Raw genomic sequence first — 25,366 nt, forward strand, 5'->3', positions numbered from 1 at the left:
GGATTCTCCGATTGGTCCATGCGCGCTGCTCCGGAGTTCTGATTGGTCGGAAGACATGTCAATCATTCACAATTTTAGGCGGTACATCATTATTCATTTCCTGTTGTCAGATGGCTTAAAGCTTGTCATTTGAAATATTCCGTCTCTCACTGATTGTTTGTATATTAAATGCGCGTGTGTGTTTGAATTTACGTTTCGATCACTACTTTTCAAAATACTATACTATTGATGCAACTAATTGCAGTAAGCTCACCAGAGATGCAATAAGTTATTTTCAATAAATACAATTTTACAAAACTCTATCAAATACAATATTTGATGCCACGAAAGTGAAGTGATTGTCATTTTGAAACAGTGCAGCACAGCACACGGTGCTACAACAAAATGTGTCCTCTGCTTTTAGCCATCACCCTTGGTGAGCAGTGTATGACAGGCCATGACAGGTGCCCGGGGAGCAGTGTGTGGGGCTTTGCTCACATTGCACTTGGCTGATAAGTAGAACCAGTAGGGGAGAGTGGGGTGAGTTGTGCCAATTGTATTACTTAAAGTGACTTCAAAGGGAGGCAATGACAGTAGTGCTTCCAATTTCCAACATACGTATTTCAGGATGTGGTCCATCCCTGGGAATAATTGCTTTGGATCTGAAATATAGTATTTAAATTATAGTTTCCTGAAAAAAGTGGTCTTGTGGCACAACTTGACCCTGGTGTGGAGTAAGTGCCTTTGGAGAGAATTCATTGTGGTAAACTGTGCCATTGATTATTGAAGTAAAACAGTATATTTTGATATCAGTAACTGTAATGCTAATGTAACGGACAAATTCAATACAAAATTTTGTATTTTATGCCACACACCAATCACCTCCTAGAAAATGTTTACTACCATATCTCGTATTTAGTTCCTCGTTGAGCCATTTACATTTACATTAAGATTTACATAAATTGAAGCTATACACTCTAAATACTTTAAGTACCCAATTTTGGTTCTCTGTGAACTATCTGCATGGCCACAAATCTGGTTAAAGAAGGAGCCCCGTAATCAGAAGGTTGACGATCCGCCAAGGTGCCACTGAGCAAAGCCCCTGTCATGGCTGCCCATTGCTCACTAAGGGTTATGGTTAAAAGAAGAGGACACATTTCGTTGTGTCATCGTGTGCTGTGCTGCAGTGTCTCACAATGACAATCACATCACTTTCACTTCATGGTCATAACTGATACTGAGCATTTTCATTATTAATTATCATTTTCTTAATCCAACCTGCATTTTCCTTTGATCTCTCTTTTATTTATTTATTTGTGCATAGAGAAAAGCCAGTTAATGGGACTTGAAACCATGAAACATTGCTGTTCTTCATATGCTCTTCAGAGACTTGATTGGCAAGACCAGTTGTATAATATTTCTCTTATATCTATCTTTTACGTCTCCATGTATCGTTTTAATGTCATCCTGCATCTGTTCATCGGCTTTGCCAGTTTGCCCGTTTTCCCACTTGCCTATGTCCATCTTTTTTGGTTGCAAGGGGATACATCCTTATTCTCTTCCTTTTGCCAAGTTGCTCGTTGTCTTTTTTCATTCTGTCACCCACTGATTGTTTAGAAAATTACATTCTGAAATGTTCATATTAAAATTGTGTGTGTTTCAACTTACGTTACTTCTGATGCAGTTAATTGCACTAAGCTCACAAGAGCTGGTGACAGTGCCCGGTTTCCATTTTTTCCATTAGATCCTAACTGAATTGAAAACAAATCTTGGTGACATGATAGTCACAAGCAAGTCTATCCAGTTTGAGCACATTGCAAGATTCTGTCTCACATTCTGCAGTACTGTTGACGATTCACACAGCATTGCTTGAAGGGCTCTTTACGTGGATTGTAAGAGACTCTGTACTAATTGTCCTTCTGATTCTCTGATTCAAATGTCAATCTTTTGCTCAGCAATATGACCAGTTTTTCTGATAACTGCAGACTATCCTGTTGACGTGACTTATCTTGGACGGGCCTACTTTAGCTGCTTAAGATGGCAAAACGCATCCTGTTGTAGTTTTTAATAATAAACTTTGGAGTCAATGAACAGGAAGATCAAACAAAGTTAATTTCGAATTCAGTTTATTTGTATGTTTCTTACAATTTACACTGAAGCTCGGGGAACATCATGAACAAATCTATCATTATGATCGTGTTTGGTTTTCCCAGAGAAAGCAACTCCCATTTCGTCTGCACATCGATTAGAGGGCACCAGGCTTTGGTGGTTTCACTGGTTTCTTCACAGGAGCGAATCCCACCCGGTCATTATCCCGGTCAAACACAGTATAGAAGCGGCGGATGAACGGTACTCCCAGAGCCCACTCAGAGTACCCAGGAGTCACATCCAAAGCCATGAAGGTGGACAGACACACCAGGCCTTTTTCCATTCTCTCCTGCAGACGGATGGAGCAGGAACAATGGCAGTTAGAGACAGTGGAGAGAGTGTCAAAGCTCCCAGTCTGTGTCAGTTAGCCAGCATAAGTACCATTAATATGTAGTCTTTCCCAGCCAGAGTGAATTCTTTCCCTCCCAGATAGAAGGTGATTTCAGGCAAACGGGGGACAGAACGGCAGTCAACAGAATGCTATGAGAAAGGGAAAAAATGCTAAACTTGATCATGTGTCTGTTATACATATAAAGTACTATGAAATTTTTTTAATTTCTCTTGCCTTCTGCCCATCCAATGGAAATGCTCCAATAATTCGGTGTATAGCAGCAATGTCTTTTGATGGTCCGTTTATGGTCGCTGTTCCTGTGAGCACAGCTGCCTGGCAGCCCTCTGAGCACATAGTGTAACCGTCATCTGTCTGAATCCTATTAAAGCAGATTTTGGGTTTTAGTCATGCTGATAAATCAACGTACTCCTTCTGCATAAGTGAAGATAACTTGGCAACACCAAACAAAGTTGGATGCCAACCCTAGAACTTTAAGACCCTTGGCAATGCATAGCCAGGCTTGAAAACATGTGCAACTTCATATTGATATGTTATTCACCTGTCTACCAGAATTTGCCAGTAGCCCTTCTTGGTGACGCTAACATAGTGCAGATCCCCATCATAGTAGTCCGGATTTGTACCTCCAAGCATCAGCTCACCCCCCAATGGGCTGAGGCGGTTCCTGTTTCCAAATGAAATAATATAATTGTAGGTCAGTGTGTACAACCAAACATGGTCAATTCCATGAAGATCTGAACTGACCCATTCAAAAAGAAGGAGAATATGTTACTGGGAAGCTGTTTGCTGGCCATGATGTTGTCAAACACTGAGGTGACTGAAGATAAAGACTTCTCGGGGTAGGCCAGGCCAAGTACCCCATCAAAACCAACCAGATCATAGATGGGACCCTGCTTTTTCACAACCTCTACAAACAACTGGTCAGGTATGCTTATTCCAGCAACCTGGAAATGGATAGAGGTCAGTAAGTGTCAGTAAAGGTTATGTACAGAAGGTGCAGAAACATGCAGCATACTATAAGAGTCTAAAATCACCCACATTTAACACATCCTGGCTGATGAATCCCTTCTCTTCAATGAACACAAGGTCTATAGAGAAAGGTGTCCCATTCTTAGTGTAAGTCTTTGACAGCCATGATGAATAGCTGCGATGGTTCTCTGTTTGAGAAAACAACATTTGACCATACAGCAATGATCTTACTGTGATGCAGAGGACATTAAAATACATATATTTCAGTTTAAAACTCACGGCATCCAGGGAAAACATTAAGGCACATGATGGACTGTATCCGCGTGTCTGCAGTTCCTGTGTTGAACTGCACTCTGAACTCTTGCGGAGGAGTGCCAATGCTAATCACACCAAAGTACTCGGCCTGGACCATGAATATGACACTGAATATTACTGAACTGTGGCCAATGATCTATTTACTTTCTAATGGCATTACTACTTACATTTTTCACATTTTTCAGCTGCACTGTGAAGGGAGTGGGTTCTGGGTTATCGCCACTGCCCAACTTCACTTGTTCTTCTGGCAGCCTCTGAGTTCTGAGATGATATGCAAATATTTTACTTTTCACAATGAGTACCATTTATTTGCGTCACCATTAAAAGAAATCGACTGATTTAACTGATAATATTAAGAACTACACAGCAGCTGTTAATATTAACAAATCTCTCAGAGCCGGATGTATTGCAGCTTAAAAATCAACAATCCGGTCTATGCATCCTACAAATACGTGACCCTACAGACATATCATGCTAACAACACAATAATCAATTTTTGGGCGTTTAACTAGAACTCCAAATTTAAGAGAAAAATCGAATTTTACCTGAGAAGGGGTGTACTTTGAGCTTGGACCAAACACAATGCGATGAATAATATTGCGTGTTGATTCATGATTCCTCTTCTTTTATCAAAAGTCGAGTAGAGAAGGCTTCTTCAGCTACTGGAGACCGACTCCAGATGTATCTAATCCAGCCTCCCAAGTGTGTATTTATATCTTTGACGATCATTTCTTCATTTGACTAATGCCACTGTATTTGCTGAAGCCTGGCATATACTCTTTTCTGACTGGCTCAATGCTAGAAAAAAAAAATTGTATTTGCATGAATTATGCAGGAGAGGTTATTAGATTCCTGCAGGGGTTTTTACAAAGTCTTTGCATGAAATAATTGAGTCATTTGATTTGACTGTTAAATGAACAAATGTCATATGTCGATTTCCCTTATGTTTTTCCTAACTGCCTAACACGAAAATTGGGCCTAACAACAAGTCTGGAGACTGGAAGTTCAAGAAGGTTTTTACAGTGTAAGTTGACAATTGTCTTGTTGTCATTGCATTGTGGTTCAAGGCAAGTTCTTACCAAACCTCTAACACTACGTGAACAAAGGCTCTGAACAAGCACCAAAGAGCACCATTAACTCTCACCATTAGTTACAGGATGAACTATTCTTGCCACCTGATACTTTTGGTTATGTAACTCTCAATTATTCTTCACATTTAATTATTTCCCACATGCTCCTTTGGTAATGTGACCGGATATACTGTATGGATTCCATTGATTCGTAATTTTTCCATTAAGGGATAGATGCTAGCTTACATGCATGGGAAAAAAATGCATCCAGTTCTTACGTCAGCACCTTGAAGGAATGTGAGAGACATCTTTACCTAATCTCAGTCTTTCAGGCGGAGCACAGTCTTTGTCCACCTACAGACTGAACCTGTGTGACAAGATGTGAAACTCTTAGACAGGACAACTACACCTGTAATGACAGCCACACATGCAAGGAAAGAATCTTTCAAGACATAAGATATTTCATCAGACATAAGGGATTTAAAAACCAAGACAAACCAAAAAAAATGGTAAGATTTATCGATCATGATTCTATAACTGACCTCACTGTGTGTTGATAAAACAGTGAGACAATAAGTCTTGGTTGTTTAAATTATTAGTTATGGAAATGTGAACCCTATCAAATATTTGCATATTTCAAACATCTATTTACAAAATGTCTCACCTTTAATTTTTTTAACCTAATTTATTATGGAACTATGATGGAAAACAGAGTAATGCATGACCTCCTATGGAGTTTCTGTTTTAAATAAATAGCATAATTGAATGGCAAAGAGGAACAGAACAGGTTGAATGTACTGATTATTCTAAACATAACTGAATGTTAAAATTAGGTGCATTTATTAATAGAATCACAGACAGAAGTTTAAAGTTTTATTGTCAAATGTTCAAATTGCAGTGTAAAAAAATCGAATTTACATTTACATTTTGAATTTACATTTATAAGACCCCTTAATCAAAGCGACTTACAATCAGTAGCTAAAGGGACAGTCCCCCTATAGCAATTTAGGGTTAAGTGTCTTGCTCAGGGACACATTATAAGTAGTAAGTGGGGTTTGAACTTAAGTATTCTGGTTCATAGTCAATGCGTTACCCACTAGGCTTCTACCACCCAAACTCTTCTTCTGAATGCTTACAAATAGCCAAGACAATAAACATCAAAATAATGTATACAAATACAAATGGGCTATTGTTAAGTGAATAAGAAAATATTTGTAAAAAAAAAAATCAGTTTTGGAATCTGATTCCTAAGGTTTTAAGGGCTTAATCTGAAATATAAGACTCAACAATCACATTTTTACTCCAGAAGACTCCAGCTAAACCTCCTCGACCTCCTCATCCTACTTTGGGAACCAGTGGCAGTTGTGACACAATCCACATGGTAACCACATGAACAATGTAGAATTGGAATTGGAACTGGATACAACACTGTTATTCACTTTATATCTTCATTGCTCCACAGCCAGTACCCAAATCACCATCATTACCCAGGTCACCTGCTACTTACCAAAGTCCTGCTAATTATTCCAGAGCCATTGATTGGGCAAAAGTAGACGATGCTGATGCTGATTCACAGAAAACCAATCCCATTCCACCTCGTCCTCTCATCCAACCCAAATACAAGAGCAAAGCCAGTCTGAGCCCCCTCCCTGGAACCATGGAAAAGCCCCAGAGGCCCATCAGTCCCAAGGTAATTAATAGAAGTTCAGAAGTTCACTGGTAAGCTCAACACTTTGCTTGTTGTTGACCAGTGACCACCCACAATGGGAATGTGAGCTGTGCAGACATACCTCCAGGATGGAGGCAAGGTTTTTCCTAATAGAATTGCCCTCTTTCAGTTGGAAATTCCCTGTTGCACAAAATCATTCAAGAATGGTTTGAGGAACATGCTGACAAGTTTGAGGTGTTGACTCGGCAGAATTTTTGTGACAAAAAAAAATGAACTCAACACTATGTGGCTGATCCATGTTTGTCACTCAATATTCCTCATTGTTCTGCTCAACAGGTCCCGCCACGATCTCCAGCATTATCCAGGTCACTAACACCTCAGTTACAGGTCATTTCATTTGGTTGCACTACTTCTGGATGTTTGGTAGAAATGGCTAAAGGGTGTATTAAACATCAATGTCATTCCCATTTCAGGATCCTGAGGATAGAAATCAACATGTCTATGAGACGCCTCTTCCTATTTCCCAGGGCCATCAATCACCTATAACCCATGGTGCTGCTTATTTGAGCCCTGGTTTAGTTCATAGAGGAATATACAACAGAAGTCCATCACCAAGCTTTCACAAATCAGATTTTGAACTGACGTCTCAGCAACCAAGATTAAATTCTTGGATGTCTCACAACACTAAGACAACGATTAAATCAAAGGTATGAAATGACGTTTTATATTGTGACTGTAAATGTAAGCAAGTTCAATTACAAAAAATATAGTGAGTTCGTGTAGTGAATTCCCCACTGAATGCTGAACGTAAACCAGCATGGCATATTGTCAATGCTCTTGTGAGCAAATGGACACTTACTCCCACACAAAGAAGGAACAGGTAATGGTTTAGGAATGGGGATGATTTCCTGGCAGTGGCAGATTAACCATCTTTCTGAAAAAAACATCTCTGCAGAAGTTCAGGACTTGCTTCATTTGTATTTTTTTTTTCAACTGTGTTAAAGGCCCTGTCACAAGATGATGGAAACCTGCCAGCACGCCCAGCTCTGCCACCTCCGCGCCCGCCAGCACACGCCCTTTCACACGTATATGAGCTAGAGCCTCCGGCATTGCCTACAACATCCCACGTGACAGACCACAAGGTAGGAACCTTGGAAAGCTAGGACATAATAAACAGCCAATGGCAAAAAGGCAGTTAGCTGTTTTAAAAGTGCACAGTACTCTTTGAAAATCAGTCATGTTAAAACGCACTTCAAGCCATAGCCTAGTGGGTAACACACTCGTCTATGAACCAGAAGACCACAAAGTCAAAAGCCACCTACTATTGTTGTGTCCCTGAGCATGACAATTAACCCTGAGTGGCTCCAGGGGAATTGTCCCTGTAATTGTGAGTTCTGCTGGATAAATGTGTGTGCTCGGTGTCACAAATGTAAATTCAAATACCGTTTCTCAATTTGCAACCTTATTTTCCTCTATTAAAAAAAATTCTAAATCCTGTTCCCTATCGCAGGATCTTCTTGGTGACATCATGCTGTATATTGTAAACTTTTTCATAAACCTCACAAACCAGGATCACACACATACTATTCCCATGGGGCAGTGGTGGCCGAGCGGTTAAGGAAGTGGCCCCATAATCAGAAGGCCAAGGTACCACTGAGGTGCCACTGAGCAAAGCACCGTCCCCACACACTCCTCCACGGGCACCTGTCATGGCTGCCCACTGCTCACTCAGGGTGATGGGTTAAATGCAGAGGACAAATATCACTGTGTGCACCGTGTGCTGTGCTGCTGTGTATCACATGTGACAATCACTTCACTTTATTACAGATATCTAATTTATTTTCATGCAAATTCTGTAATTTATTTCTAGGCCACAACAAAAAATGTTTTCCAACTGACATGGCTCATTAACTGTTGATCTCAGGTTGAAGTCTTTTTCATTTAAATAATCCACAAAGTATTTTCCACCAGTCGGGCATTGCCAGTAGAGGCCGAAGTCCCCCACCGCGAAGACCACCTTTCTTACCACGCCCACCCCTTTCCACTGCTCCAGCCATTTACCGGGATACTTCAGCCCATGAACAGCCCCCAGCATATTTGGATATTTTGCCTGATAAGAAAGCCCACCAGGTAAGTCAGACATCTAGAGAATTTCAGCAAAACAGATTGTAGACCAGCGAGTAATCTGTTCAGTGCTTTGTACAGTATAATATTTAAACATTGCGTAGACAGCCACTGCACTTTTTAATCATGTGATTATTTATATGGTCATTCTTTTTTTTAATAATATCTCAGTTAACGTTTTCAAGAAGTACCACCTTCTGTCATTTACTAGTCTTCCTCACAATACAACCAGCCATCCCCTTATCTGGAGCCTCTGGCTGATGTCACAGTTCCCCAGCAGGTAAAACAGACATTCAGACATAGTAGCTTTCACATTTTATTATTTGAAATTATATTATATTGCATTATATTAAATTTGCATTTGATCATAAAGGAAAACAGACTCCAATGTTTATTACAAATCCTGCAAATGATCGAGATTAATTTTCCTCTTTGTCAGGTCTGTCCACAGAAACAGCCTTACTACAAAGTGCATCGTGGAACGCTTCCCATTTCACAGTCAGAACCGTCTCAGCAAACGGCCCACAGCGCGCCAAATCATCAGAGTTCCGAGGTCATTTGCTCTCCCCTCATGACCCTCTTCCTGATTTGTGCATTTTGAGCCGAAAAGAGGCTCTGTGTGATTCGCTGGAGCTCATTTATTATAACAGCAACCGTTCACATGTTCAAAGGGATTATTTCTATTGTACTTTGAAATGTAGAGTTAAAGAAAGAAATGGAAGACTTTTGTAATGTAGAGATTACTTTATTACTGTCTACCGCTGGATAAACAGCTGTTACTATTATGCCTCACAAGGTCCCGATGTAAACAATTTTGAAATGAAAGTGAAGTGATTGTCATTGTGACACACAGCACACAACAAAATGTGTCCTCTGCTTTTAACCATCACCCTTGGTGAGCAGTGGGCAGCCATGACAGGCGCCCGGGGAGAAGTGTGTGGGGACGGTGCTTTGCTCAGTGGCTCCTCGGCGGTTTGGGATTCGAACCTGCAACCTTCTGATTACGGGGCTGCTTCCCTACCCGCTAGGCCACCGCTGCCCCAAAGGGGAAATTAGCAGAGGATTTTTACACTGAACTCCGAACAACAATGTGGAGCACAATGCAAGAGAGGGTGTGTGGTTCTGTCACCCTATTTCTTTATTATCGTACGAATGGGAGTCACAGGCACTCAAATAGAAAACTCTTTATACTGTAATAGTGCTTTGCTTTACTTTACCTATGCAGGACTTTGAACAACTGGCAACATGGTGGAAGACGAGGGATTGTGAGTATCGTTGAGTTGTAAGGTCTACTAAAAGAACATTAGTGTGTGTCTCCACATATTACAATATTTTAACTGTATGGTACTACAGTTACAGTTTTTTTTTTTACATAACAGAAAAAAAACTGAAGACACAGAACTATGAAACATGTGAGGGCGTCTGCCAAATGCCGTAAATGTAAACGTAAATGTAAATGTAAATGTGAGGTTATGCAATAAATGCAAACAAGGCAAAAAGTTGGACTCCCCACTCTGCTTTACTGCTAGTGCTAGCTACAGGCTTTAACCACCCTGTAAATTGTACCCATTCATTTCTGTAAGTCTGATGGCGGTGTTGCGTATGCTTACGTCTTCCGTAACTGCAACTCCACCATGAAAATCCGCCATGTGCATCAGCATGTGTTGCATTGCATCATGCATGGATACAATACATTTACATTTACAGCATTTACCAGACGCCCTTATCCAGAGCGGCTTACAATCAGTAGTTACAGGCAGAGCAATTTAGGGTTAAGTGTCTTGCTCAGGGACACCGTGGGATTTGAACCTGGGTCTTCTGGTTCATAGGCGAGTGTTTTACCCACTAGGCTACTACCACCCACAGTATAAACAAGTATGTCTGTGCACAAGTATGTCTGTACCCTGTCATGCTAATAAAATAACTTTATAACTTTCATAAAATTATCCTACATTATGGAATTTTTGGAATTATTGATCGTACAGAGGGTAAAATTATGGCACATCTGGCAACACTGGTCCTGAAGGTTCATGCTAAACACTTTCTTGGTATGTCCAATCTTTTGCTGGTAGTGTAGAGTGTAATGTTTGTCCATGGTTGCAGCGCTTGAATTCCCACCTCCATCACATTGTTCTCTCGGTCCAGAGGAGGAGACCAGGTAAAAAAAAAAAAAAAAAAGAAACTTAATATTATTGTTTTTATGAAATTATTGCACTCATTTCGCAAGTTGCTGATGTGTGCTTGTCTTTCAGACGGTTTAACCAGAAAGCCCATCAGGTTCGCATGGGCCTGGACTTCTTCAGCGCTCTGCTGCTAAAGCGTGGCGAGAGCCTGCGTTCCCAAATCGCTGAGCTCCACAACATTGCAGACAACCTAGACAAGATCTCGAAGAGGAACAGGGTCATGGGCATTACGGGTGGCACCACGGGGGCAGTGGGAGGAGTAGCAGCGGTTGTCGGCATCGTCTTGGCGCCTGTTACCATGGGTGCCTCCTTGGCTGTGACGGCAGTGGGATCTGGCATGGCATTAGCTGGGGGAGGGATGGGCGCAGGAGCTGCCATCACCAACAAAAGGAGCACCAGTGTGGAGCGCAGACGAGTAGAGAGGATAGTCCAGGGCTACAAGGCAGATGTCTTGGAATTAGAGCGAAGCCTGGTCTTTGTGCAAACAGGAATGGAGGCGCTGAGGAGGCATGATTATTCACGCTATAGGGGAGCCAGTGCTGAAGCAGTGTGGATGACCCGGGTCGCAGATGCTGTCTGCCGTCTCGGCGGAGGAACATCTGCCAGGCAGGGGATCGGACGTTCTGATGGAGTCCTGAGGGATTTCACTGGCGGGATGGAACTCTATTTTACTGACGATGACTCAGCAAAGCTGAAGAAAGGATCAGAGACGAGATTTGCCAACAACATCCGTGCTGTTGCTGAGCAGCTACAGGACGGACTGGATGACGTCAATCGTGCATGGACCACCTTCTCATTGGCTGCCTCTAGCGTCTGATTCTGAGGACAATATAAAAACGCTATATTAATATACACATGAAAAATCTGATTATTATAGTGGAATTAGTATATGGCTGTATGTTGTCAATGTGTGTTAATAAAGTCTATTCCTTACGAGGGCTACCTTTTGACGTCATACATATAGACGTAATGTTACTTAAATGTTTGGCCAGACAAATATGAAATTCGAGCACAATTCATAGATTTTTACTAAGTAGCAGTAAAAGTGCCGCGGACTAGAGCCGAACTACAATTGAGCGGAGGGACACGCGGTGGCGGAACCGGTGGTGCGGTCTATAAACACTCCGACCGCGCGCTTCTCCGCCATTTCCCGATCCTTCCCCGGCGTTGCCTCTGTTTCTGACGGCTGAGCGTCCCGCTCCGTTGGCGTAATGGCCGCGTAACGGTTTGCAGCCACCTGCCTCGCAACAGACAGCTCGGTGCATCAACCAGTGCACTGGTTACCAGTATTTTACCCGCAAAAATGGCGTAAGTATATTAACCAAGACAACGACGGTTATGGAAATAATTCGAGGTCTAAAATGTTTATTGCCATCTTAAAACATGACCTTCTTTTGTACTGTTTTCATACCATCTGCTTGTTCACGACACCAACCCGAGCTTAAGCTTCATGGATCGATTTGCGGTTATTAATCAGTTGCGCCAGGATAATTTTTGTATAGGGGCCTATGATCAGATTAATACATAAATATTTTTGGTAAAAAAAAAAAAAAAAAACTATTTGACATCGCTTTTGTCCTTCCAAAATGGCGTACTCGACCCAACAAACGATGCTCCTGATTCCCGGGGCAAAATGGCGGAAATGACTGCGCTTCTCAACAGCCACCGTGTCGCCGAGATGTCGTTCATATGCGTTGTTAGTACGGGGGGGAGATGTTTTAAATACATTTTCCCGTTAAACAGTTGCGGTAAGGGGCAGCCAGAATGTTAACGTTTCCCGTCACGTCGGATAATGCCGGAAACAAGACTCTTGTCCCGACGCCTGTCTCGGGGGCGTGGTTTCCGGTCGGTCCCTGAACATTTTAGGAAGTGTCGGAACTACTTTTTTTTTTTTTTTTTTTATGGCCGCAGTTCATGAACTGGCTCCAGGACGCCGCCTGGTGGAACGTTGTTAGTCCACGTTTTGGTTTTAGAGGTTCAATCCTCTAGTATCATCTAAGTCTGATCATTATAACTATTCTGACTAGGGCTCTGCGTAATTTACGTGACACAGTTTAATGGACATTTACTTAACAGACTCTTTTATCCAAAGCGACTTACAAGAGGAAGACTCCAGCAATTCTCATCTGGTGTCTATAGATTGAGTTTACAAAACTAAGAGCCCCAATAAGGCCTAATTTGTCAGAAAAAGAACATACTCGGAAATAAAGTGCTAGACGAGAAAAAAAAAGTGCAGTGCGTGTGTTAGTGTTAGACTAGTCTGAAATACTTTTTGAAAAAGTGGGTTTTCAACTGCTTCTTAAAGGTGGTACCAGTTTCATTTGATTTATTTGTCAAGGCTTTTATTTCCTGGTCAGCAAAAAATAAATATTATTGGTTTCAAAACTACAGCACACACTGTGAACATTTTTGTTGAACTGAAAAATAATAAACCTGTATCACATTTTGGTTAAATCTATCAAATAAATTTTATGCTTAGGGTCAGGATGAAACGAGATATGACTAATTTGACTGAGTCTGACCTCAAATGTCATGCTCACCTGTCAAGAGTAGAGCATAGTTTATTGCAAAATAATTATCTAATCAACGCTGTTAAAATCATTTCATTATAATTTCATTATCAAATTATATTTTAGGAGTACGCTTCACCTGCTTTGTTTCAGCTCATTTCACACAGTGCATTCTTAATAAAATAGTTAATGTTAATCAACCATCTGTGCTCCTTCAGATGATCCAAATCCCAAACTCAGTTTTCATTGCAGTGTATGATCAAAAGAAAGATTGTCACTAGTCTGCATTTTCTTTTTTTTTTGCTCTGGTTGAACATGGCACTCCATTCTTAAAGCGAAGTGTCTGTGAGCGAGACAGAAAGCAGTGAGAAGGAGTTGAGAACAGAAGATGAAGGTGCCGTTGAAGATCCCGATCGGCAACTCCCAGTGGACTCCTCAGACCTAGAAGGAACTGAATTGGAATCCTTCCTTTCAAAAAAAAATCAAAAATTTGGGTCACCACCATATATGTGCGGGAGTAAATGCATGAGTAGTGCAGAAAAACAAGTACCAAGGACTCAAGGCCCAACAAGATATGCTCGATCTCAAGCATCAGATATTTTATCTCACCAAACATTGAGAAAACCGTCATTGACATGACTAACAAAGAAGGCATGTGGCGGTATGGTGACACGCGCCAATGGCCTTGGAAGTTTATGAACTGCGTGCTTTCATCGGTCTGCTAATTCTCGTTGGATTTTATAAATCCAAAGGTGAAACTACTTGCACCCTGTGGACCTCTGATGAAGGAAGGCCATTACCCTGCTCTCGATTTTGTGAGGTTTGATGACCGTGAAGGAGGAGGACCACAGATAAATTGGCACCCATCAGGGATTCTAGATGTTTTTTTTGTTAATATTCTTTTGAATTGTGGTTTTATTTTTTTTACTGTTAGCATTTAGCATTTTACTTTATCTACTTAATATTTTTTCTGTCCAGAGATTTCTAAGCCCTATGTTTGTAAAACGTTTATATTTTAGTTTCTTCTCAAACTGTAATAAATACAAATGCCTTAGTGAATGTTGCTGTCTCAGTGTCTTTATTCACTGTAGTTAGGATTATATGTGTGCAAACAGAGGTAATATTTCAGGATTGTTTTTCCAAGTTATATGAACAGGCTGTGGGGTGGAATTGGATGCATTTACATGCATTCACGCCATCCTGAGACTATCTTAATCATTGTTTCCTGTTCAATTGACCGCTTCACCTGATACATGCTACATACTGTGGTTTCTGCAGTTGGAATGTAACCGCGCCTATTTGTCTTCTCAGGTCCTTTGTGACATCCTCCAACACTGCTGTAGTGAACAGCGCAGTCGACTCGTTCAAACTCCACCAGCTCAAAGAGCCCCTGATACCCCGCGTGATCGACAGCCATGTCCCAGATGACCTCACAGTTTACCCTAGAAGATATGGCCCAGCTTTGGGGCCCTTCGTATCTGACGGTTGACCCAATGGGGTCCCTGCTGGACCAAGACGAGATGGTTCTCCCTGCCGAAGGGGTGTCACCGCCCCTCGCATGTGTTTCCACCTCTCCACTTTCTTCTCTCTCCCCTCCTTCCTCTCCTGGCAATCCACAGCTGTGTGACAAGGAAAGGGATGCCTTGCTCCCCCTGCCTTGGTTAGCTGCAGATGAACTTACCAACAGTCATGTGGGAGCAAGTAGTGTTAAAGGTGAGGTTGACGCTCATAATTTCAACTGTGTTTTTGCAGTGTTGTAAACCTGCAGCTTTACCATGTTGTTGTTCCCTTTCAGAAGATGCCTTTTCTGGCATGGAGTGGATGGCAGAGAGGATGGATTTGAGCGACTTGGACCTGGACTCGTTCCTAGGTTCGTGTGAACCTGAAGATCCTCCTAGCTCCCCTGAGGACCTTGTGGCTTCCCTGGAGTCTCTTGAAACCTTACCCAGCCCCGAAAGTGAGGTCGTTCTCCTCGCTGATGCTCCAGCCCAAGTTCCAGATGTCCAAACAGAGTTGGAGATCAAGTCTGAGCCTCCTTCCCCAGTCCCATCCCCTTCTATCTTGCCCCCGCCATCTCCTGCTTGCACATTTGACCTTTGTAGTGAGGTGGACGTCTCAGAGAAGGTGTCAATCGTTGAGGTTCCGCAGGTGCCCAGAATAGTGTTGTCCCTCTCCCCCACCCGAATTGTCCTTGTCCTGGCTCCAAAACAGGAGGAAGGCGTGAGTGCCAGGACAGTGGCTGCTACACCTGTACCAGACTTTTCAGATAGTGATCGTTCCAGTGACTCGGGTTCTCCTGCATCCAGGACCAGACCTGGTCCGTCCCCTGTCCCCGACTCCAGACCAGCCCCAGAGCTACCAGCCAAGCCTGGCAAAGTGAAGACGAGGGTGGAGAAGAAACAGAGGAAGATGGAGCAGAACAAAACCGCCGCCACGCGCTACAGGCAGAAGAAGCGGGCGGAGCAGGAAGCCTTGCAGACAGAGTGTACCCAGTTGGAGCAGAGAAACAGACAGTTGATTGAGAAGGCAGGATCCATCACTAAAGAGATCCAGTACCTGAAGGATCTGATGGACGAGGTGCGTCAGGCTGTGCGCAGGAAGGTGGAGAGTGTTTCAGGATAGTGTTGAGAAATGGTGGTGTTGGAGCTGAAGTGTGTTCGTAAGGAAGACTAGTCAAATTGGTCTTGATTCATATATTTACATTATATATATTACTTTTTATATATGTATTTAGCCATAATTAAAGTGCATGGTGTAGATCTAGTTTCTTTGTATCATTGTTGGATTGTGCCTATTATTGAACTATTGGACTTAAGGCATATTCACATAATCACACTTAAATTAAAACAGTGTTGTCTTTTGTGTTCTGCTAATAAACATTGTCTTAAGTTTTTTTTTTTCTTTTATTTCTATTGCAAAAATACCATAACACACTTATGGTTAAGCAGCAATGATTCAATAATTTGGGCTGTCTATAGATTAGCTTGATGTTTGGTAATGGCTTCATGTTGTAAGCAGGAGAATTCTCAAGCCTCAAGATTTTGTCACATGCATAGTTATGCCAGTACAACACGGTTTGGGCTGAAAAGTTAAAGTAATAAGTCTAATAAAAGCAAGCTATAATGCAAGCAAAAATATTTATGTTGAAGGAGAACAAGACGCTGAGATCATTGGTAGTGGCTCTGGATTCTGCTAAAGTACATAGATTGTGCAACGACCCGTTAACATTGAAGTAGACAATTATGAACGGTGCTGACAACAAAATGTGTCCTCTGCTTTTAACCATCATCCTTGGTGAGCAGTGGGCAGCCATGAAAGGTGCCCGGGGAGCAGCGTGTGGGGACGGTGCTTTGCTCAGTGGCACCTTGAATCAGCAACCTTCTAATTATGGGGCCGCTTCCTAGCCCGCTAGGCCACCACTGGAAAAACCCCTTAGCCTCACAAAGCATCGGCTTGGAGTCAGCATACCTCTGCATGGAGGAGCCCAGGACACAAACAGCTGGTCACTCCTCCTGAAAATTCTGGTTCTGTCCGTGTAAATCCGCAAAGCACGTACTGGACACAAACAATGCAGCCTCCGATCTTCTCCTGAAGCAAATGGAGGGGGGTGAAAAGTGCTCAGCCCCACAGCGCTACAATTATAAGCAGAGTTAACAACCTTGGGAACAAATGCAGGGTTAGGTAACAGCACAACCCCAGCATCTCCCAGGCCGGAGTTCATGCAGGAATGCATGAATCTCACTCGCTTAGCTGAGGACAGTGCGAGAAGCAAGGCTGTCTTAAGGGACAGGAGTTTCACACTCACCTGTTCCAGTGGTTCAAAGGGAGGCTCTGAGAACATCTGCAGGACCAGGGGCAAATCCCACAATGGGACTAAAAGCTGACACATTTACATAATTTTACAGAGGGTGGTAGGAGCCTAGTGGATAACACACTCGCCTATGAACCAGAAGACCCGGGTTCGAATCCCACTAACTACCATTGTGTCCCTGAGCAAGACACTTAACCCTAAGTTGCTCCAGGGGGGACTGTCCCTGTAACTACTGATTGTAAGTCGCTCTGGATAAGGGCGTCTGATAAATGCCCTAAATGTAAATGTTACAGACGCCCTTTTCCAGAGCGACTTGCAATCAGTAGTTACAGGGACAGTCACCCTGGAGACACTCGGGGTTAAGTGTCTTGTTCAGGGACACAATGGTAGTAAGTGGGATTTGAACCTGGGTCTTCTGGTTCATAGGCGACTGTGTCACCCACTAGGCTACTAGCACCCTACATGGCGGGCCCCTTTCATATAGCAGGGTGCGAGAGGGTGCTTGCCAACAGACGCGCGGTCAAACTCCACGTGGCACGCTGATATAGCAGCCAGATACACTTTACCAGTGGAAAATGCCCTGCCCTTGTCCAACATGTCCTGCAGGAAACATAACACAACCCGTCTCTGCTCGCACCAACGTTCGAAAACGCGCCACTTGCTACCACACAGTGTGCGCGTGGACGGAGCCCTCCCTGGCAGGGAGACCGGCCGCGTCCAAATTCATCCTCTCACATGGCCGGACCCACAGGTTGAGCTGACCTGGAGAAGGGGTGGTGCATCTGCGCGGCGGAGGCTGCCAGGGCTCGTCCCACAGAAGCTGGAAAATCTCCGCCGGCCACGGCCGCCCACCAGCAGGAGGGTCAGGGCTCGTGACAGATGTCCTTACCTGCTGTTTTAAATGCATTGCCTTCTTCTGTAAACAGTGCTTGTTTTTCTTGCGGGTGCATTCTTTACTGAGCATTTCAAGTAGTGTTTTGTATAAAACCTGCGGAAATCCCTATAGAACCTCTGGAACCAGCTAACAACAAGAAAGGCAATAGTAGGTCAACAGATGCAACTCTTCCTGACCAGTGTGGACCACCTGAGAACATTTTGACCCTCCTGACCCTGGTCAACGACAGCTTGTGTGTTAAAGTTTGAGTTTTCACATGTCACAAAGTAGCACTTTTAGTGCTTATTTGCTTTTATCATCCACAGTGTATGATACGTATCTATTTTTTTTAGCCCAACCATGTTCTGGACATCAGCAGACCCAAAGATGAGCTGATTTTTGAAACATCTACTGGATGCCTCACACGGCCTGTTTTTTGGACACGGTGTTTAAGTATTTTTTATTTGGTCTGTAAAAATATATTAATAAAGTGTACATTCATTTTAAATTTTTTTTTTTTTTCAGGTTGGGCAATTGTTCAGTCAAAGGTAATATGTATATGTTGTATGTGAAGATTTTTAAGCTTTATTTTAGAGTGGTTGTTTTAAATGTCCTATTTCACATTGTCTAGGGGATAAGCATTTACATGGAAAATCTTTGTCACCCGAACTTGGCTTGCACCCTATGGCTGTGATCCATTGCAGTCCTTTCCTGTAAGTGTACTATCCTTTAAAAAACAAGTGAGTTTATGTACGGAATAAGATTCTGTTTGATGCTCAGTGGCTGGACATCATAGTTCTCCCTCTCTGGACACCTGGCCATTTCCAGTTGTGTGTAAGTCTTTTTTTTTGCCACATACTAATTTTAGAATTTTGCTGTGTCTGTGATCTATTCATATTTTGATGACACATTTTCAGAAATCTTTTACTGTATTGTTTATTATCATTGCAATGACATTGTTTGCAAGTTTGAAGTCCTGAGTAACTGTCTTTTAGGTACTGAAGCCACGTAAAAAAGAAATCCTCTTTCTTGACCCATTATACACAAAGGCAGGATTTGGTGGCCAACAATATGTTTCACTTTTGAGGTCACTTTTGTATAAGCATGTTTGGTTTGTTCCAGAGTTTTCAGGAACTCGTTCAGTGTTCCAGATGTTGAATGTTCAAACATACAGTATCATCTAGAATGTTCAAACATACAGTACATTCACATGCTTGCTTATAAACTATATCAGCATGATGCATCACCTCTTTATTCTTTTTCTCATCTTCATAATCTGATCAAATCAATTATGCTATCTTTAGATGAGTTTCGCACATTAATTGGCTTTTCAAAATATTCTGGTTTTAACACCATTAAAAATCAGTTTATGAATTAGGCCAACCTGAAAATAAAACTGAAATTGCTGTGTATGACACACTTTAACCAACTTTGAGCATGTGATTGTACTTTTACATTTTGTTATTTGTGTCCAGGGCGTGTTCCTAAGGCTTGTACTTAAGGTTGGTGCAATTAACAATTAACATTTCACAGTCATCATGATGTCTGTTAACTCATTGATTGTCTTGGGAAATGGAATCTTGCCGTGAAGATCGTTCCAGGGCAGTGGTCAGTACAAAATGGCTTTGAGTTGAAGGTATGTAATGGTGTGAGTGGTGAATTACATGGATTTCTAACCTTCTTTTAAGGGATTTTATTAATTAGGGTTTTCTGAGTCAAGACTTTAAACACTAGTGTAATTAAAGGTTTAGTGACATTTGACTCACTGTTAAAATAACTGTTCTGCATCAGAGCATAGCTAAGTTTTTTTTATTTCCATTTGCTTGACACAGGAGCCAGCAGTTGTTCAAGATCTGCATACTGCCGTGCACTGGGTTGTCCAAAATAAGGTGCTTTTCCATGAACATGTAACCAGGCCAAAATATTTGTCCTTAAATAAAGTGGACCACCAACTTTACTGTTAATAGCAACTGTAAGCTTTTTATTTTTATACATTTTACGCATTAAAAAACATTGTTAATTAGATCCACGTTTATTTCTCAGTAATAAAAACGCAATTTAGTCGATTGTTCTTAATGTATGTTTTAAGTACATCCTATAGCGTTTAAACCTTTTATTCCAATATAATGCAATACGGGATATAACCCAAAAACAATATTTCTCATGCGACGCAACTGTGTTCAATTTTGAAGTCACGAGTTCCCGCCTACTGCGGAGGTGACGTGTTTCCGCCTACTGTGAAGCTCCACCCCCTACACTGGCTAAAGCGTGAGCGCCATCTTGTGGAGGCGCAGAGGCATGACGTTTTCGACCAAGAAACTGAACTGGGCGGTGCTTTGCAGCGATTGCCGCGTATGACGGCTTTGCCCCCCGTCTGAAGCGGGTGGCCCGGTGTTGAGCTCGGGTCTCAGCTACCCTCCCCGTGGCCTGCGGGCCGGGCGAACTGAAGTCGGAACAGGCTTCTCCTTCCTTCTTCTGGAGGTCGCACCTCTGACGCAATGACTCCACCGTTGGGCCAAAAAGGTTCTTACAGTCCACCGGGGCGTGGAGAAAATCCACCTTCTCCCGGTCGCCGAGACTGGATAAGTTCAACCACAGCGAGCGGCCGCAGCTCTGAATGGCGCCTCGCGCAGGTTCAGGTCCGAGATCACGCAGATCTCCTCCCAGGTGGCCGGATCGGGGCTGCCAGAGGCCAGCTGCCTCCCCAGCTCCTCCAGCAGTTCGGCTTGGTACGCCGTCAGGAGCGAGGTCACGTTAAGCGCCCTGGCGGAAAGCGCAGGAGATCTAAAAATCTTCTGGTACATGGAGGCGGTGAAGCGCTCCATTTTACCTGGGAGTGACGGTCCTGCTGAGGAGAAAGAAGCCCTGCTGGTCGGGTGGAGGTGACGAGCCACCGATGCCTCGACCGTGGGTGGGTCGGAGAGCCCCAGCTCCTCCATGCCGCCAATGTGCAGGACCGAGTAGCCCTTGACGGGTACGCGGTGGGAAAAGGGTTTATCCCAGGACCGCCTCACCTCGGTAACGCACGCAGGCACCGCGGGGAAGCGACTGGCTGCATGCTGGAGGGCGAGAAGGGAGCCTTTTCCCGTCGAAAAAAAGTCCCTCTCGACGCCGAGGTCGCCACGGGGGGCTGGCCATGCAACGCCCCAACGTCCATTGTGTCTGCCCAGCTCGTGGAAGCGCGGGGTGGAGCGGGCGTCGAGGCCGCGGCGACGCGCAGTCTCCTCGCCAGGGTTGTGACCGGCATGGCCTGGCAGTGAGCGCAGCCATCCGGGTCGGCGAGCGACGCCTGAGCGTGCTTCACCCCCGTGCACGTGATGCACATGGGGTGCGGGTCCTCGCCTGAGACCATGAACCCACAGGCCGCGGGGCAATGGCGGGACACAACGTCCTTTGCCCCGCAGGACTCGGCTGGAGAGGGGTTGGCCATTAGGAACTTGGTAAGAGCTCAAAAAGGGTCAGGGACACTCGCCACAACACGTTAGCGTCGTAATATGTCCTTTCGCTTTCCCTCGCCTTGACGCGTTGGGTGGTATTCGGAGGACCGCGGGGTTGAGACCACCGTGCCTCCACATAAACTAAGCGAAGAGGGAGACCTCAGTACCTCGAGTAAGACGACTGCGCCCTGCGTTCTGGTCCGTGACGGCTCGACTGTGACCTTCCAGCAGGGGGCAGCCGCAGATCTTCACGGGGAAGAGCAGGATAGAGAAGGCGGTTCCGGTGGACTGCAGCAGCTGATGTAGGGGGAGGCGGGGCTCCCGGGGTGCAGCTGCCATTGGTCCGTCTGCGACGGACGTGACGTCATTGGTGCTTCCGCGATCGGTCAGGGTGAGGGCGTTCCCATAGTGAGACCGAGAGAAAGAGAAACTCGACGATAAACACACTTAATGCGATGAAATAAAAAAAACGGACTGCTACTGCATCAATATGAGCAGCCTCCACTAGGATCAATGTTAACAGTTCTAGATGTGCTTACTGACATGTATGCAACGCACAGTCATGGACTAGACATGCAACAAAACGAGAATCAATACATAAGAGATCATTATCCATATTCAAGGGAACTCGGTTTTGAAAACTCTTGAATAAGTTTACTAGAACGAGCATACTGGTAGTAATAAGCCTGCACACTTGCAAACAGCCTATTTTATGAATGTTCTATCTTGAAGGCCCGACTCCCCCATATCTCAGAATACATCGGTAACCTGTGGGGTTTGGTAATGGAAAGGTTGAGAGATCTATAAATCCAACAGAAACCAGTTTTAGTCTGTGCTAGTGTCAGTTACAATGCCGAAGCTGTCTTCAGTGGGGCAGTGGTGGCCTGGCGGTTAAGGAAGCGGCCCCATAATCAGAAGGTTCCTGGTTCAAATCCTGAACCACCATGGTGCCACTGAGCAAACACACTGCTCCCCGTCGCCTGTCATGGCTGCCCACTGCTCACCAAGGGTGATGGTCAAAAGCAGAGGACACATTTTGTTGTGTCACCGTGTGCTGTGTATCACAATGACAATCACTTCTCTTTCACTTTCCTTTACTGTGTCCATTTAAAATTGGATTAAGGGCACTGAAAAAGGGACAGTACAGGAATTAGGGAATTCTTCAGATGTAAACACTTCAAACAGATGAAATGAAAGAATAGGGTGTATGTGTTCAGCTTGGGTCTCATTTATACAAAGAACTTCTTTCAAGTCAGCATTTCAAGGGAGCGCATGTGAAGAAGCTTAACTGTGCAAGGACAGACCCGTCACAGAACTACAGGAACAGTACAAAATCATAGTATAACCGGCCTTTGTTTTCAGGACAACGATTGTGTACCTAGAGGGAAATGTTGCTTGTGTAGAGGATTTTCCCACCTAGAGGAATCGCTTGTTTCTTTGTCAGTTTCATGAGAGAGAGAGCGCTTATACACTGAGCTGTAAAGGCACAAAACAACTGTCACAGATGCTAGCCTAATAATAAACCACACCCAGGCTAAGTGGCAAATTCAGAAAAGGACAAATCGCACTATGGCCTCTGTCCTCCAAGGTTGTGTGTTTGAACCCTGCAGGTTTACTCTGAGTTCCTTGGTTTCCTCCTGCTGTCCAAAGCCACACTCAGAAATGACGTTGGGTCCGAGCGTGTGCGTCCGTTTCCATGTTGGCACCTCGCCCCGTGCCACACATCTGATACTGTCGAGATAAAAAGGTAATGGATAAATAAAATATCACATATCTATCAGATTTATTTTGCTCCAAATTAGATTTTCACACTTACAGTTTGGGTGAAAAATCTTGCTACTGTCCCATTTCCTTATTTTCTGATTAGCTGTACGATAACACAAATAATCAGTTTAAAATTTTCAATTTTAAACTGAAAATGTACAACTAACTGTTCACAAAAGCCATTCCTCCTGTTTACCTGCAGCATGCTCAGGTGCAGCACAGGCCTTAAAAAAAAGGTCTATGAGTTTGGTGTGAAAGCAAGGCTTCTCGGAGGTCATGGTGCTGTAACCACTGTCTGGATCCTCCTCTGAACTCTGGCGGCCAGTTGTTGGGATATCATAGCTTTCCAGTGATCGCTTGGCTCCCATTTCCCTCCATCTGATAAATATACCAATATGTCAACAAAATATATTAAAGAATGACGGGTGATTATTGTTCCCAAGAGTCAACTGAAACCTTACTTATAAACTCTGTCCTACTTTATTCAATAAGTTTCAAGTTTGGTTGTGAGAGGTTAAAACGATGTTTATAAAAAAAGAAGAGAATGACACCACTGCTATCGGTTATAACTGGAAAAATAAATATTACCTTGTGCATGAACCTCCATTTTTTCACCTTGATACTCTGTATCCTGTTCCTTTTCTGTTAAAACATCATAAAGACCCTTAAACATCACATGTTTTTTATGCTTTGTGTCAAGTGCATCAATGCAGAATAATTAAATAACATTATGTAGCATTTATGTGGGTTTGTACTTTCATTGCTTAAAGATATTGATCCTTTATATCCCAAATTAAAGAGGGAGTTTTGGATGAAAACGTAATAATTTGTATCACTTGAATTTAACATTTAACTTCTAAACACAGATTAATTACATTTTATTGTAATACTTGTCAAATGAAAAAGTTTGGCAAACCCTCTTAATTTGGCTTTTATTTGTTGACCATTGGCTGTGCTTTCAAATTAGCAATGTCCTGTGTAATATATGACATGTTTTATGGAAACAGATATGACCAGAGATACGATCGGGCTTCACACACAAGTGCAATATACACACATGCTCTTATAAGGCAAAAGTTAAGCAAACACACATTTATTCGCCAGCACCTTTTTGGGTCTAGACATGTTGGTGGAGTTTGTATGCCCAGATTGGTTTCATGTTGGAATGTTAATGACATCAGACCAAAGGGTGTATCACAAGACAAGAAAGTATATATGCTTATACTCATCATTTTAAAGAATGATAAGTATAAGCATAAGAAGAACCAGTTCAGTTCACCAGTTCTGGAAACAAGAGTGTCGAGATCTTCATCAGAAAGTTGACTGTACAGCATTCTTACAGTTTCCATGCGCATGTTCCAGCGAGTAATTTCACCCAACGTGTGGGTTTCTTTTTGTCGTGGTACGAATTGGACAAAAATCCACAAATGCACAGAGGCGGAGTCACAAACGCGATCCACAAATGCACAGGAAATGATGCACAAGTGTTTAAAGCGCGTTTGATGTGTGTAAAACTGTATTTTTGTGGTTATGATTTTACACTGCACAAATAACATGCACCTTTTTGGATACTCATGCATTTTTGTTTTTCCCCCCTACAGATCACGCGCGGTACAAAGTGGATAAAAATCCACAAATGCACAGAGGCGAAGCCACAAATGTGACGCGATCCACAAATGCACAGGAAACGATGCACAAGTGTTTAAAGCGCTTTTCACGTGTACAAAACGCTGTGCATATGCTTTTACGAAACTCAAATCTACAAACACATATTTGTGGATAATGAAATATCAACATTTATTTGTGAATTGTTTTCTGTGAGTTGCATTATGTCCAATAAAAGCTTCCATACATAAACACAAATGATTAAACTAGTGTCAATTCTTACCTGACATTCGATCCATTTTCACATCACTTCAGCAGCGATCGATCGTCTAGTGACGCAGAAACTCGCGAGTTGCGCCCAAGGTGCGCAAATGGAGGGGCTCGCGGTGCCACATTTACACAGAGCACAGGTTGCTCTGTCCAAAAGCTGACCGTAACTTAATTCAAACTTTTAAAACAGTACACATTGTTTCAGAACGACTTTTAATTTTAATAAGGGAGAGAGAGAGAGAGAGGGTCTGAAATATATAACGTTGTACAAAAACAGCTCGGCACTAAC

General features: G+C 43.1%; 3 protein-coding genes and 1 long non-coding RNA gene across 8 annotated transcripts; 2 read left to right on the forward strand and 2 right to left on the reverse strand.

Annotated features, from left to right (window-relative positions):
• Window positions 1–2,088: 2,088 nt before the first annotated feature.
• Window positions 2,089–4,437, reverse strand: LOC114794804 (cathepsin D-like). 2 transcript variants are annotated; one of them, XM_028987604.1, is made up of 9 exons: window positions 4,306–4,437; window positions 3,928–4,012; window positions 3,725–3,848; window positions 3,515–3,633; window positions 3,221–3,420; window positions 3,018–3,140; window positions 2,693–2,837; window positions 2,509–2,607; window positions 2,089–2,416 (listed from the first exon to the last, which is right to left on the reverse strand). In XM_028987604.1, the coding sequence occupies exons 1-9, from the start codon at window positions 4,371–4,373 to the stop codon at window positions 2,225–2,227; spliced, it is 1,155 nt and encodes a 384-aa protein (XP_028843437.1). In that variant the 5' UTR covers window positions 4,374–4,437; the 3' UTR covers window positions 2,089–2,224. The 2 variants fall into 2 exon arrangements, with proteins under 2 accessions (XP_028843437.1, XP_028843436.1); XM_028987603.1 differs by having other exon boundaries at window positions 3,928–4,021; window positions 4,306–4,435.
• Window positions 4,438–5,187: 750 nt separating this feature from the next.
• Window positions 5,188–11,739, forward strand: LOC114794803 (proteoglycan 4-like). Of its 3 annotated transcripts, none has more exons than XM_028987600.1 (12): window positions 5,188–5,339; window positions 6,137–6,211; window positions 6,293–6,520; window positions 6,836–6,886; window positions 6,973–7,206; window positions 7,504–7,641; window positions 8,471–8,629; window positions 8,835–8,903; window positions 9,063–9,176; window positions 9,849–9,888; window positions 10,727–10,781; window positions 10,876–11,739. In XM_028987600.1, the coding sequence occupies exons 1-12, from the start codon at window positions 5,337–5,339 to the stop codon at window positions 11,621–11,623; spliced, it is 1,914 nt and encodes a 637-aa protein (XP_028843433.1). In that variant the 5' UTR covers window positions 5,188–5,336; the 3' UTR covers window positions 11,624–11,739. The 3 variants fall into 3 exon arrangements, with proteins under 3 accessions (XP_028843433.1, XP_028843434.1, XP_028843435.1); XM_028987601.1 differs by having other exon boundaries at window positions 9,075–9,176; XM_028987602.1 differs by having other exon boundaries at window positions 7,504–7,626.
• Window positions 11,740–11,939: 200 nt separating this feature from the next.
• On the forward strand, window positions 11,940–16,209 carry atf4b (activating transcription factor 4b). 2 transcript variants are annotated; one of them, XM_028987605.1, is made up of 3 exons: window positions 11,940–12,114; window positions 14,628–15,029; window positions 15,112–16,209. In XM_028987605.1, the coding sequence occupies exons 2-3, from the start codon at window positions 14,732–14,734 to the stop codon at window positions 15,936–15,938; spliced, it is 1,125 nt and encodes a 374-aa protein (XP_028843438.1). In that variant the 5' UTR covers window positions 11,940–12,114; window positions 14,628–14,731; the 3' UTR covers window positions 15,939–16,209. The 2 variants fall into 2 exon arrangements, with proteins under 2 accessions (XP_028843438.1, XP_028843439.1); XM_028987606.1 differs by having other exon boundaries at window positions 15,115–16,209.
• Window positions 16,210–22,515: 6,306 nt separating this feature from the next.
• LOC114794397 (uncharacterized) lies at window positions 22,516–25,366 on the reverse strand. Its single transcript, XR_003750346.1, has 5 exons — window positions 25,091–25,366; window positions 23,791–23,844; window positions 23,399–23,580; window positions 23,255–23,305; window positions 22,516–23,169 (listed from the first exon to the last, which is right to left on the reverse strand). It is a non-coding gene; the product is annotated as an uncharacterized LOC114794397 (long non-coding RNA).

The sequence above is a fragment of the Denticeps clupeoides genome, chromosome 7 (assembly GCF_900700375.1).
Source record: "Denticeps clupeoides chromosome 7, fDenClu1.1, whole genome shotgun sequence".
NCBI classification, from domain to species: Eukaryota; Metazoa; Chordata; class Actinopteri; order Clupeiformes; family Denticipitidae; genus Denticeps; species Denticeps clupeoides.

Bases quoted from the DNA above. Each gene is read 5' to 3' on its own strand.
- LOC114794804 (XM_028987603.1), bottom strand. From the start codon at position 4,373: ATGAATCAACACGCAATATTATTCATCGCATTGTGTTTGGTCCAAGCT. The intron at 3,421-3,514 runs GTGGGTGATTTT...ATCCATTTCCAG, and splicing joins TCAGCCAGGATGTGTTAAAT to GTTGCTGGAATAAGCATACC. The intron at 3,141-3,220 runs GTCAGTTCAGAT...ATTTGGAAACAG, and splicing joins TTCTCCTTCTTTTTGAATGG to GAACCGCCTCAGCCCATTGG.
- LOC114794803 (XM_028987600.1), top strand. The intron at 7,207-7,503 runs GTATGAAATGAC...ACTGTGTTAAAG, and splicing joins AGACAACGATTAAATCAAAG to GCCCTGTCACAAGATGATGG. The intron at 9,177-9,848 runs GTCATTTGCTCT...TTACCTATGCAG, and splicing joins CAAATCATCAGAGTTCCGAG to GACTTTGAACAACTGGCAAC.
- atf4b (XM_028987605.1), top strand. From the start codon at position 14,732: ATGTCCCAGATGACCTCACAGTTTACCCTAGAAGATATGGCCCAGCTT. The intron at 15,030-15,111 runs GTGAGGTTGACG...GTTCCCTTTCAG, and splicing joins GGGAGCAAGTAGTGTTAAAG to AAGATGCCTTTTCTGGCATG.